Source organism: Apus apus, chromosome 6, assembly GCF_020740795.1.
Source record: "Apus apus isolate bApuApu2 chromosome 6, bApuApu2.pri.cur, whole genome shotgun sequence".
NCBI classification, from domain to species: domain Eukaryota; kingdom Metazoa; phylum Chordata; class Aves; order Apodiformes; family Apodidae; genus Apus; species Apus apus.
In genome coordinates, this window is record NC_067287.1 from 6,923,683 (window position 1) to 6,936,396 (window position 12,714).

General features: G+C 41.0%; 1 protein-coding gene across 1 annotated transcript; it reads left to right on the plus strand.

The window, feature by feature from the left end:
• Positions 1-480: 480 nt before the first annotated feature.
• Positions 481-3,808, plus strand: CXCR4 (C-X-C motif chemokine receptor 4). The gene is made up of 2 exons (XM_051623112.1): positions 481-594; positions 2,204-3,808. Exons 1-2 carry the CDS (start codon positions 556-558, stop codon positions 3,263-3,265), a joined length of 1,101 nt encoding a protein of 366 aa, XP_051479072.1. The 5' UTR covers positions 481-555; the 3' UTR covers positions 3,266-3,808.
• The last annotated feature ends 8,906 nt before the right edge of the window (positions 3,809-12,714 follow it).

Genomic DNA, 12,714 nt, shown 5'->3' on the forward strand with positions numbered 1-12,714 from the left:
AGGACCATCCCCATGCTTCCTGCTACTCCCAGTACACCCTTCTCCTCAGCAAGGGTGAGACAGCTCTGAGGACTGAGTTGACTGTATTTTGAAGGGTATGCAGGACCTCTCCTCCTCCATCACGATTCCTGGGCTTCACTCGGAGCTCGCCTGGGGTACCCATGGCAACACGGGGCCCCACAACACACTTCAAAGAACTTTCTTGAGGGGAAATTCAAAAACGCGCCTGCATGAATACATCAGTCAGAGGGTAACAAATGCCCCTGTGAGGAGCACCGCCCCCGCGGGCACCGTGGGGCAAGTGCAGTGCCCATGCCCCGGCGCTGCAGACAAAGAGCGGTCCGAGGAGCCGCCCGGAGCCCGCGGGGGTGCGCGGTGACACCGCCGGGGAGGAGCCAGGCGGGGGCTGCCCCCGGGGGCGGGGGGGCAGACGGGGAACTTATAAGAGCCGCGTCCCGCCAGAGGAACCGGGGCGTGTGTTTGGTGCAGCTCGAGTGACGGCGCTGGGAGAGGCGCGGCGGCGGCAACAACAACTCGAGAGCCCAGGACCGTTAGATGGCTCAGAGCATGGACAACAGCCTCGACAGCCTGGATGTAAGTGCTGGGAGCGGAGCCGGCCGGCGTGGCCGCTGCTGCCCCTGCCCGCTGCTCGACGTGGGGACAGTCCCTGCTCCCCGCCGCGCTCGCCCAAGTACCCGCTGTTTGCAAACAAAGGTGCCCTCGGCAGACAGGGCGGGCAGGGAGCTCCAGGGCCGGGGGCAAGACGGGGGGGACCAGGGGCCGGGCGCCTGGCTGCCTCCTGCTTCCCAGCCCGCCTAACTGCCAGGGCCCTTGGGGCGCAAATAGTCAGGGCTCGGTCCTGACCTCTTGCCGCTCCTGAGTTTGGGACCTGGCTACATCTGCAGCCACTTGCTGGACACCCGCTCCTTTCCTCGGGCTTTGCTGCTTGGCCGTCAGTTGCAGTGACATGTGGCGCCTTTGTGGGCTGAAAAAGGCTGGCAGAGCAGTTAGAGCCGCGGGAACGATGAGGAGGGAAACAAGCGAGGAAGCCTGGAGTGATCTGGCTCCAAGGAATGGCATCCCTCTGCCCCGGTGCCCGCCCTGACCTCAGGCCGACGGCGTGCCGGAGCGGCTGCAGCTCCCGGCGCTGCCCTCCGCCCGAACCGGGGCGGCCGCCCCATCTTCCCCAGGCCGCCCTGCTGCCACAGGGTTTTGAGGGCAGTTAGGACCAAAAGCGAGATCTCTGGCGAGTTCCAACTCTTATCCACAGTTAATGCCCGCGTGGAGCTGGTGCGTCCCTGTGTAAAGTGCAGCGGGACCCCCGGGGCGCGTCCTGCGCCGGTGGTCGGGGGTAGGGGTACGGCAGGCACGGAAACCGCTCAAAACCTGAGGAATCAGAACATAGCCAGGTGGCACTCGCCCGCCTGCTCTGCTCTTCAGCGTGGTGGCCAAAACCGTTGGTGGTTTCCTGATATGCTTTCATGCCCTCACCAGAATTTCGCTTCCTTTTTCCACTGCTGTACTTGGTTCAGCAGACTCGCTCCAGCCCAGACCGTCACCCCCTGCCCCTCCACAGCAGAGGGCAGGGAACAAAAGGAGGGGAGCGTGGCTGGTCGTGATGACCCTCTATGGGCTTTGAGTTCCCCTGCATAAGGTCACCTCTGTCTTTCTTTTCTTTATGGGCTTTGGGTTGCTTTTTTTCTTGTCTCCGTGTGTGGAGCTGTCAATTGCTTCTCAGCAGGGAATTCTTGCTATTATTTATCCTTTATTACATCAGCGAAGGGGACCATCTCTATTTCTCCTTGACCCCCTATCCTTAAAGAGAAGGGTACTTTGGAGCAGCAGAGTTACTGTCTAAGTGTAATTTTTTGTTTACCTCTGTTGTAATAATAATAATAATAATAATAATAATAATAATAATAATAATAATAATAATAATAATAATTGCAGACCAACCTCTTCCAGTGTGATGCATCTAATCGGAGCACTGAAGTGTCCAAAATAAGTTTTTTAGCTTGTTCTCATTTGCTATATATATATATTTATTTATTTATTTAAACCCGGTATTTTTCCATCTGGTTTTCAAAAAGTTTGCCTATTCATGATGACAGAGACTGTTTAGGAAACTCTTCACACAATGTCATATGAAGTGAGCTTCTGCAGAGGAGCTAACATCTAACTTTTTATTTTATCTTTTTTTCAGCTGTCCTCCGGGTTAATCATTGAATTTTCTGATAATAGCACGGATGAGATTGGTTCAGCTGACTATGGAGACTACGGAGAGCCATGCTTCCAGCATGAGAATGCCGATTTCAACCGGATCTTCTTGCCAACAATCTACTCCATCATCTTCCTAACAGGAATAATCGGCAATGGATTGGTTATTGTTGTTATGGGCTACCAGAAGAAACAAAGAAGCATGACTGACAAATACAGGCTGCACCTCTCTGTGGCTGATCTCCTTTTTGTCATCACCTTGCCGTTCTGGTCTGTGGATGCAGCCATAAGCTGGTACTTTGGGAATGTTCTGTGTAAGGCAGTTCATGTCATTTACACAGTCAACCTCTATAGCAGTGTCTTGATTTTGGCCTTTATAAGCTTAGATCGTTACCTGGCAATAGTCCACGCTACCAACAGCCAGCGACCGCGAAAGCTGTTGGCTGAGAAGGTGGTGTATGTGGGTGTGTGGCTACCAGCTGTGCTTTTGACAGTGCCTGATATAATCTTTGCCAGTACTAGTGAAGTAGAAGGAAAGTATCTCTGTGATCGCATGTACCCTCATGAAAACTGGCTGATTTCTTTCAGATTTCAGCACATCTTGGTCGGACTTGTCTTGCCTGGTCTAATAATTCTGACGTGCTACTGTATTATTATATCTAAGCTGTCACATTCCAAAGGCCACCAGAAGCGCAAAGCCTTGAAGACAACAGTTATCCTCATCCTCGCCTTCTTTGCCTGCTGGCTGCCATATTATATTGGCATCAGCATCGACACATTCATCTTGCTGGGAGTCATCAGACCCAGCTGCAGCTTGGAGACAATAGTGCATAAATGGATCTCCATCACTGAAGCCCTGGCTTTCTTCCACTGTTGCCTGAACCCAATTCTATATGCTTTCCTTGGTGCCAAGTTCAAAACATCAGCACAAAACGCCTTGACATCAGTTAGCAGAGGATCAAGCCTCAAGATCCTTTCAAAAAGCAAACGTGGGGGACATTCTTCTGTTTCTACAGAGTCCGAGTCTTCAAGTTTCCATTCCAGCTAACGCTGCTCCTTGCCATCATTTTATAAACTGACACTTTAAAGTTGTGCAAGGCTTCAGAAAAACAAGACTGACCATAATGTACAGATTTATTTACAGTTGGAATTTTATATTGTTTCTCTTAGTCTCTGTGAAGTTTAATTGACTTATTTATATGAAAAAAAACTTTCATATTGATGACAAAGTGTCTAGGCAGGTCCTGTGGACAAGTGGTTAGTTCACACAAGTTAGAGTGCTTGTCTGTATGTATAGATATGTGAACTAAACACTTCTGGATTGTAGCAAGTGACTGTTACAAGTTTAGGAAATATTTCTCTGTTGTTTATATGTACATGTTTTCAGTGTTGCTGTTAAATTCTTTAAGGTTTTGGCTGGAGATTTTTACTGTACTACAAGATGTTTGGTTTACAATAGCTTAACTCTGCTGTAGAAATGGCACTTACAACCAAAGCCTCCTCTGTTACATGCTAGGGTTTTTTTCCCCCATTCTCAGTAATAATGGTTTGCAAAATTTTCTGTTCAAGCTAAATAAAAGTATATGGCAAAGTTATTTTGAGTGGTATTTTTATTTCTGGTTAAATGTCTTTCTCAATGCACAAGAATTCCATGGAAAATTGCAGCGCTCTTGTATGAAAAATAAGTTTCCATACATACTGATTATTCATTTGACACCTGTGAGTTCTAAGTCATTTGCTTTTTTTCACCAGGATATATTTACTCCAGTTAACATATTTAGAATGATCAACCACCACTTTAAAAAAAGATCTTTTTGAGGGCAAAATATCTAGAAATCTATTTCAGCAATTGCTAAAGCTTACAGCCTCTTATTGCTTGTGACTAACTAATTCTAAATTTCTTCTGCCTTTTGCTGTTCTTCTAAATTGAGTTTCACATGTTAATAACAATCAAAAGTAGTTGAATCAAAGCCATTTTGCTATTTAATAGTGCATTTGGACTAGAAACAGCTATTGGTTTATGTCCCTTGTGGAAGGTGTTTTTTTCTCTATGGAGCTTTACCTATCCTGACTACATTCAGGTTTTCTTAATAGTATATAATCTTCTTAACATTCTTTTTAAAAATACAGAATGTGTACTAGTTCTTTTACAATATACTTTTGGTGGGAACCATCCAGACTAGAATTTCCAATAAGTGATGTTGAAATCTGATTTATCCAAGCTAGTCATGTCTTCATGTCAGTTCAGTGCATTCAAAAGTAATGAATAGGACAAAAGTAATGAGAGGACAAAGTTATTGAGAATCTTTGTACGTTTTTTTCTTCAAACAAACAAACAAACAAACAAACACACAACTGTTTGGAAGTCAAAAAAGCAAAAAAATAAGCAATACCTGTTAGTCATACAGAACTGAAACAAGCAATGTGGCTATTTCATTATATTACCCAGAAAGAATCACCCCAGTGATTTTGTGGAGCATGTACCACTCTGTTAGCCTACACATTGAACTGTATCTTTTAGATATTTTCATAAACACAAGACCTTTCTGTTTGCAACTTCCCTCCCTCTCTCTAGTCTGCAGGTTTCAACCTGGGCTACATCCTGCACACTTTTTTCCTTGCAATGGCAGTAGTAGCCACCTGATGCTGTGTTGAGCAGATGCAGTTTGCTGAACAAGCACAAAACTAATGTGCCAGATTTTTATTTTTTTTTTTAATTTCGAGCAATTTAGTTACTTGAATGAGCTCAATGAGGAATCCAACAAACATTACAAAAGTGCAAGACGCTGTCACCTGGAGCCAGGCAAAAGGAGAAAAAAGTGAGGAAGCCAGTCCCTACTTTTAGCAACTAAACTTTAAGATGAGTTAAACTCTTAATGTATGTCTTCACTCAAGATAACATAAATTAACAATAGGAATAGATGCATCCCCAAGAAACTAAAGGTCTCACTTCCATCAAGCTTTTCCTTGTTAGCCCAGTTGAGAAATGAGGGAAGTGTAGTATAGGAGCAGAACTTGTTAAATGGTTTATTTTTGTTGCTCATTTGTGTGTTTTCTTAATTTAGTGAGGGTTTTCCCGTGAAGAGTTTGTTGTTCTAAACCATTCTGATTTCCACCCCAGCCCAATCAATCACTGTGATTTAATTGCACTTATAAAATACTTACTGGCTATCAACACACTGCTGCTTATTCGTTGAGGATATGTTTAGAGCACTCTAGCATTAACTTAGATTATTCCCATTATACTTCACAGTCAGCCAACTGTTACCTCAAGCAGAGTTAGCAGGGAAGAGGGTGCAAGACAGAATAAACTCAGCAGTCCATGTTACTACCAAAGACCACTAGAAGGACAATTAAAAATAAACACAACAAACCAAACCAAAACCAAACAAACAAAGGAAAAAAACAACAAACAAACAAAACCCAAACCCACCAAACCCACACAACAAAGCATTTCTGTAGAAAATAAATGACAAAAAGTAAAACATAACCTACACCCCAGAGGGATGTGACCTTTTAATAATTTTATAAATTAATTTTATAAAACTGCTGTTGTTGTTTTCAGAAGAATTAGTGAAACTATGGACAGGACATCTTGAAAAGGAGTTGCAAGATCACTGGGGTTTTGCTCCAGCAAGGAAAATTAGTCGAAAGCCACATGTATTTCTTTTAAATAAATATTCATATAACATACATTTGTACCACTTACAGAGCAAATATTAGCCAACTGAGTTAAGCTGTCATGATGAAACATAATAAGAAATTAAGCCAGTTCTGTCCTTTTACCTCTGATAAGTCAGACCAAATCAGGCAAATTTCTCAAAGCCATGCAGCTATTCCAAATATACCAAGTTGGTAAAAATGATTAATTTATTCCTCTTTAACACAAAATATCATCTTTATGATGATTTTTGTTGAGGCTGAGACTTTTTTATGTCTTTGTGAATCAAAAGTAGTCCCAGTAAATGCGTTTCTCAAAGTGTAAATTTAGTGATAAAGGTGAATAGGCCTGATTTTGTAATTTATGCATTGCACAAGTCCACATACATCAAGAACTTTCCAAATTCTTCAAATAGACTTTCCAAGCATTTTTCCAAATTATTCCTCTCTAGTGTACAGAAAAATGATAACGACATTCTTCAAGATCTACACAATGCATAGTCTCAGCATTTTCTTGATGTCATAAAATAATAGTTGTGCCCAAGTAATTTTAAATATGCAACTCAAGATCTGGAACAGAAAACAAATGTGAGTACCTGAGAGTATTGGTTACAAACCAGGTAAAAATGTTACATGGTAATTTAAAAGTTTTACACGTATTTACAAAGACATTAAATACAGTACAATGTATTTACAAAGACTCTTTTCACAGAATTCAGGCACTAAGTATTTTTTCCATGGTTGTTACAATGTGTTAACACCAATGCTGGACTAAAACATGGATATTCACCTAATACTATAAAGCACACATTCTGAGTGCTTAAGATTAGTTAGAAATCCTTGGATCATGCAAGGCCAAACCAATAACAGAACATGGACATGAACTTACTTTTGCTTCCTCTGAAATGATGTTTGGAGGTAAAGTTAGAACACTTAAAAGAGTGGGATAAAATTACATTATAATCCATTATTTTCACTCTGTCTATGCAGGTTGCACAGAGTTCACATTAGAGGAGTATGTGAAAAGATGAGTGGTGGCAGTGAGGGTGTCAGAGCTAAGGTTTGTAGGCTACAGAAGGCAGTCAGTAAGGTGCAGTTTCTTGCTTTTTTCTCGGCTACTCTCATGACACAATCATTATAGGGGGGGTTCAACTTCTATGCATATACATAAATCAAAACAAAATCACCCTGAAAATAAAACGGAAGTAGCAGTAATAACATGGAGCCATTCATACAAATGAATGGTTTATCTTGTGATGGTTGAGCTCTAGTTGGACAATGTACAAAGTGACCACCTCTAAATGTTTGGCTGAAAAGGCCATTTTTTATATTGTTTGGGAAAGGAAACAGCATGACGAGGAAGTACTTCCTTGATCCAGGCATGCCTCCAAAATCCCCTAACAATGGAGTATTCTCATATTCTCATAGTGCTGAAACTTAGGAAACACTTAAGCAGATAGGGCACCAGAGTTTTTGCTCAAAGGATGCCACTCCCTCACTTTATGTTTTGAAAGACCTATACAGACTCTTTTTCACAGCCATAAATCATCTGTCAATTGAAATTACTCGAGCACTAGGATTTTTTCTTATAAAGAAGGCACCAGTTTCTTAAAATCCTTTCTCTTTTTGCAACAAATTTTCTGTCACTGATTAACCTGTAACAGGATGAAGTTTAAAGATCATTTGTTTTATCATAAACTCTGTTACTGTACTGTCTTCTCACCATTATAGTGCTAACAGGACATAGAATAAAACAATGTTATACTTACTGTTTTTGAAAACACATTTTGATAGCAGTTGATTCTAAGCATACTTCGCATTTATGTTTTTTTTTAACATAAATATATTTAACTCTATAGATTATAAGCATAATTTTCAGTTGATACATGTGATCCAGACTACAGCACAGCTACTAGTGACTTCAGAAGAGTCATTACAGATATAGTAGGCATTGATTAAAATTACTGTTTTCTTAAAAGGATGGGCAGCTTCAGTGACAAACTCCCACAGAATTCAGAGAGAGCAGGGTACCTAAAGAATTATGCTTCCTAAAGTGTAAAACCTTGTAGCCCACATCAATTACAAATGAAGATGATGAGTTCCTCTGATTTCAGCTGCAGCCAGAGATCCAAAGGAAATTAAACCTTTCAGTATGGAGCAGGTGGAATTGTTCTGCTGGATGCAACAGAAATAAATCTTCAGCAAAATGGTTTTCTCTTACTGAAGGCATGCAAAATTTGCATACTCAGCTATCAAGAGTCTGACGGTAATTTGTCTTCAGTGGCACAGTGTGTGAAAGAAATAAAAGTCAACATTTAAAATATCCTTCTCTTCTGGAATTCACACCAGGAATAGATTCTCACCACACAAACCCATCAAACCAAGTAGAAATTATAAGGGATTTTTTGAAGGGTTACACTGTGACGAGTTCTTTGCCTTCTGTTTTGGTTTGCTTTGGGTTTGGGGTTTTTTTACTGTTGATGCTGCCTTTTGTTTCTACCACCCTTTTCTCACAGCTTCTATTCTACTTGACTTTTCCTTTACAAATATACCTTTACAGAATTTTTAATGGTGCTGCCCTGTTAAGACTATGCACAACATCCTAGACAAGTAAAAAAAAAGTAAAGAGAGACTGTTCAAAGAAAAAATGCAGCCTTCACAACAGTTTCTATGTCTTCTTCTGTGCATTTCCCTTCCAACATCTGCTTTTCTTTAGCCGAAAGATAAATGACTTCTATATTGTATGAAAAGTTTAGACTCAAAGGTTGATTTTGTTCTCAAGTTTCTTAATGTGCAAACACAGCACACATTTGTTTACTTTCTTGGTTCTTTCCTATTCATCACACTAATCGGGCAGCTTTCCTAAAGAGAGGTCTGGACAAGAAAGGCTGAGGGGGCCCCTTACCTGCTTGTCAGTGTCATCACTGATGCCTACATGGCTACAAGAACATGGGCTGTCCATAAATTTGCTCTCCCTACTGATACACTCTGCCAGACCAGACAGCAACAATTGTCACTGGTAATACTCCTAATGTATCACCTTGCCAAAGGTGAACATAACACTCCTCTACAGACATAACACAAAATAATCCTGAAGAGTTCCAACAGAACATCTTTCCTTAACTCTGCTTTCACAACTACTTAACTTCTTATTGGACATTCCTCTTACACCTTTCTTATGGCCTTTCAATACTGCCCCCTTTTAGGCTAATATTTACTATCTTTTCCTTGGGGAAAAGATCTAATATTTAAAACAATTTTTAAAGCATTCATCCTGCCAATCCTGTCTACATGACTTCATCAAGGAGAGAAATGTTGGTATACTTGGCAGTAGAAGACGAAACTGGAACCTCAAGTTTCCACACATCAACTCTGTCTCTAAAATCTGTGGAAGGTAAGATAATACTTCTGTTTTTTTATAGACATGTTTTAATGTGACAGCACTAGATGCGTCTTGTCAATATTAGGTTCATTGCAAGCCTGAAATCTATTGTCTCTGCTCTTTGAGGGAGGAATTACACCTTCTATACAAATAAGTGCACTGTTGGAACTCAGTACAGGAATGCATTGGTAAAAGAAGCTAGACTCTAACATGAATAAAAGGAAAGAAGGGATAAATAAAAGGAAAGAAGGGAAACAAGGGCATGGCTGCCTGTTAGATTTAATTTGACAGCAAAGTAGACTGCATGAGTTCTTGCCCTCCCTTACCCCTTAGTAATTGCTATCTTCCTTTCCATGGCCTTTCAGGCCATGCCCTGCAGCCCCCTTGTTGCCTTTCTCTCCAACCCCATTGTGGTGAATATTTACCAGCACTATCCTGCAGGGAACTGGGCACTAATAATGCACTGACACAAGGTGACTGAGCTGATCTAGTAATCAGCAGGACCAAAAAGGATAGTCTCACACCTCACTGTCCCCTTCCTTTTCTCCTTTACTCTTAACTATGCACACAAATCAACTTCTGCTGCTGCTGTGACTACTTGGCCAGTCAGTTCAGCTCTCCGAGACAGAGTTTCACAGGAATTTCAAGCAATCTAACTTCCTCTGCTGGGAAGGTCTTCAGCTTCCCTCCCTCCCTTCCTCTTCTAATCCTTTCATTTGATATCCCTAATATTCTGCAATTCTTATTCCTGTGGACCTGTCTCCTGCTGTGCACTATCTATTGAATCAGTCACACTTTCTTTTGACAGACTTAATTGGCCAAATAGATAGACCGTATCTATTTTTTTGTAAATTTATTTTATACCATTTTAATTAAGTTAGTCAGCTCAGAAAGAGGGCTAACTACATCCAAGATAAAGTAAACAGTCAGGCACATGGCTCAGCAAAGAATAAAAGTAATAGAGACTGTTTTGTACATTTTCTTTCAGCAGCAATGAGCTCCTAATTTGACTCCCTGTATTTGTTAAGCCCACCAGCCACAGAAAATGAAACAACAAAGTGAACAGATTTCAGCCAGCATAGTAAACTGAATTGGCTCAATTAGAAATTAAAAGCCAGAGTAATTGCAAGAGCAAGGGTAGGATCATGCACCCAGGATCTGCCAGGAAAGCAAGGAAATGGGACTCTGTCTTTTGGGAGCAGCAAGCTGTTAGACCAGTTTAGCTATCTTGTACAAATTTCTTTAAGTAGACAGGCAAACTGTTAAACAAACATAAACCAGTTGTCAGGTAGAGGGTAAGAGTTTGAAAAAGTATGGAGTGAATAGATGCTCCTTTTTAAGGGAAGTGAGCCCTCCTTAGCTGTTGACTACATGAGCATAGTCCCGCAGAGGACTTTTCCCAAAAACAAGGCTCAAGAATGAGGTCTTTAATAGGAGTATTTAAAACAAAAATTATCTGCAATTGCATGATTTATCATGTTCTTAATTATAACCTATATTGCTCATCAGATTTAATGTAGCTATTTGTTAAGACACACTGTAAATTACCATTCATACATACTGTCCACAGGACTTTTTGAATGTGATGGATGCTTGTGTGACTTTTAAAAGCAGAATCCTTAAAAAGTACAGAGTGAGTTTTCCCCTCTTTAATAATCAGTAAAAAATGCCAAAGTGTTTAGTTTAAGTATTACGTTGTGACTGTCTCCTTATAATTAACCTATGAATTAAGGAAAGAAGAAATTGCCTATTGGTATGAAATCTGCTTAGGAAAAACCATTAGATCTCTGCTTCAGGTGTAAACTTAGTTCCGGTAAAGAAATGAAGTCAGCCCAGTCATGTTGAAGCCAAACTAAGTATGTTCAGATTGCACAGTCTGGACGTGTGGAGCTATACGGCTCAGAATTCTAATACTCTGCGATGAAGAGGAGAGCCTGGCAACTGCATGAATATTCAGTGCAGTATATGCTAATCCAAAAACCTAACCAAACTTCAGCCTACAGAATAAACAGTCAACGGAGTAATGAATCCTTGAATCTGCTCACTCTTGCTTCTTCCTACCAGCAAATACAGAGGGATTATTAAGAAACTCTGCCCCCTCATGAGGCACTTTGTGGGGACTCTGTAATAAAAACTGTGACAGGTGAAGGATGCAAGATCCTTTGTCTGTGATATTTAAGAGCCATTCTGCTACCCAGGTGTTTGAACAAGATCCTTTTCGTTCATTCACCGGTTTCAGTAACAATTAAATATCAGAACAAAGATTTTAGTATATTTAGAATACTTTCAGTTTCTAAAGGTAATCCATTTTAAAATCCTCTGTTCTTAGTGCCACACACTTTTCTTTATATGGACTCTTTCAGTTGCCAGTCAAACTGGGGCTCATTATATCCTCTGTAAGTCATGCCCTGCAAGGAAAATGAAGGTACATTTGCCTGAACTGGGACATGGTATTGAAATGCTGAGGTTACACTGACTGACCTGCCAGTGGTACCGTTTGGTGGTATCAGCCGAGTTCAGAAATGAATGCAGCCAGAGAAGCAGCTGTGATTACCTGTCCCTTTATTCATCCTGACTGTCCTGGCCACTGGTCTATGGAATTACTCTCTCTGACTCACTGAATATTTATTTATGTAAAGTTAAACATTTTCAAAAGGACTCACAAGACAAAATCACTCCACCAAATACAATAGGATGGCGATTAAGCACCCTCCCAAGAGAGAGTGCACTCTCTAAGACTGCAAGGAAACCCGAGCTTTTGGACCGATGTCTCTTGACAAGGGACATTGTTTTTGCAAGAGGGCTCCTCCTCCTGCTCCTCATGTCATGTATAGGATTAAGTGTGCGTCTGAAAAAAGCACCTATAGCATTGTCCTTTGAAAAAAGCTGAGAAGTGCTTTGTTTATGACTTCTCCTGAGGGTTAGGCAGATCATACTTTGTCGTTTAGCACTATCAAGTCTGAAAGGGTTCTGTGCATTAGCAGCAGTAGAGGTTTAGGTACTTAGATCTGCTGGAAATTGACAAAAGCTCTCTAAGATTTATGTTTTGATTTAAGTGCCTACACCGTTTGTAGAAATGTAAATTTGTCTTGTAAATCTAGCTGTCAGTAAGTGGAGTCTAGAACACTACTGAATTCTGTCCCTTATTAGCAAAACTGAGCTGTAGGTGATATTCATACACCAGTAATTCAAGCTGTACACCAGAAATAATACAGCTACAGTATGTTTTCCTCCTTGTTCTTGTCACAAACTCCATAAATGAATGGACAGTTCATCCTAATGAGCTCTTCAACCACTGAGGTACACTTAATCCTGAAGCAGCAAAACCTGATAATAACTCTCAGCTGCTTGAAATGGAATTATTTTCTGATCACTGGACTTAATCCAGCAAAAGGTCAGTAGAAATAAAAAAATGCTGTCAGCTCAGGACTTAATGATATATTCTTACCTCTGTA

What these genes read in the sequence shown, in the direction of transcription:
- CXCR4 (XM_051623112.1), top strand. Translation starts at nt 556, where the DNA reads ATGGCTCAGAGCATGGACAACAGCCTCGACAGCCTGGAT. An exon ending in ACAGCCTCGACAGCCTGGAT is followed by an intron (nt 595 to 2,203) that starts GTAAGTGCTGGG and finishes TCTTTTTTTCAG; the next exon opens with CTGTCCTCCGGGTTAATCAT.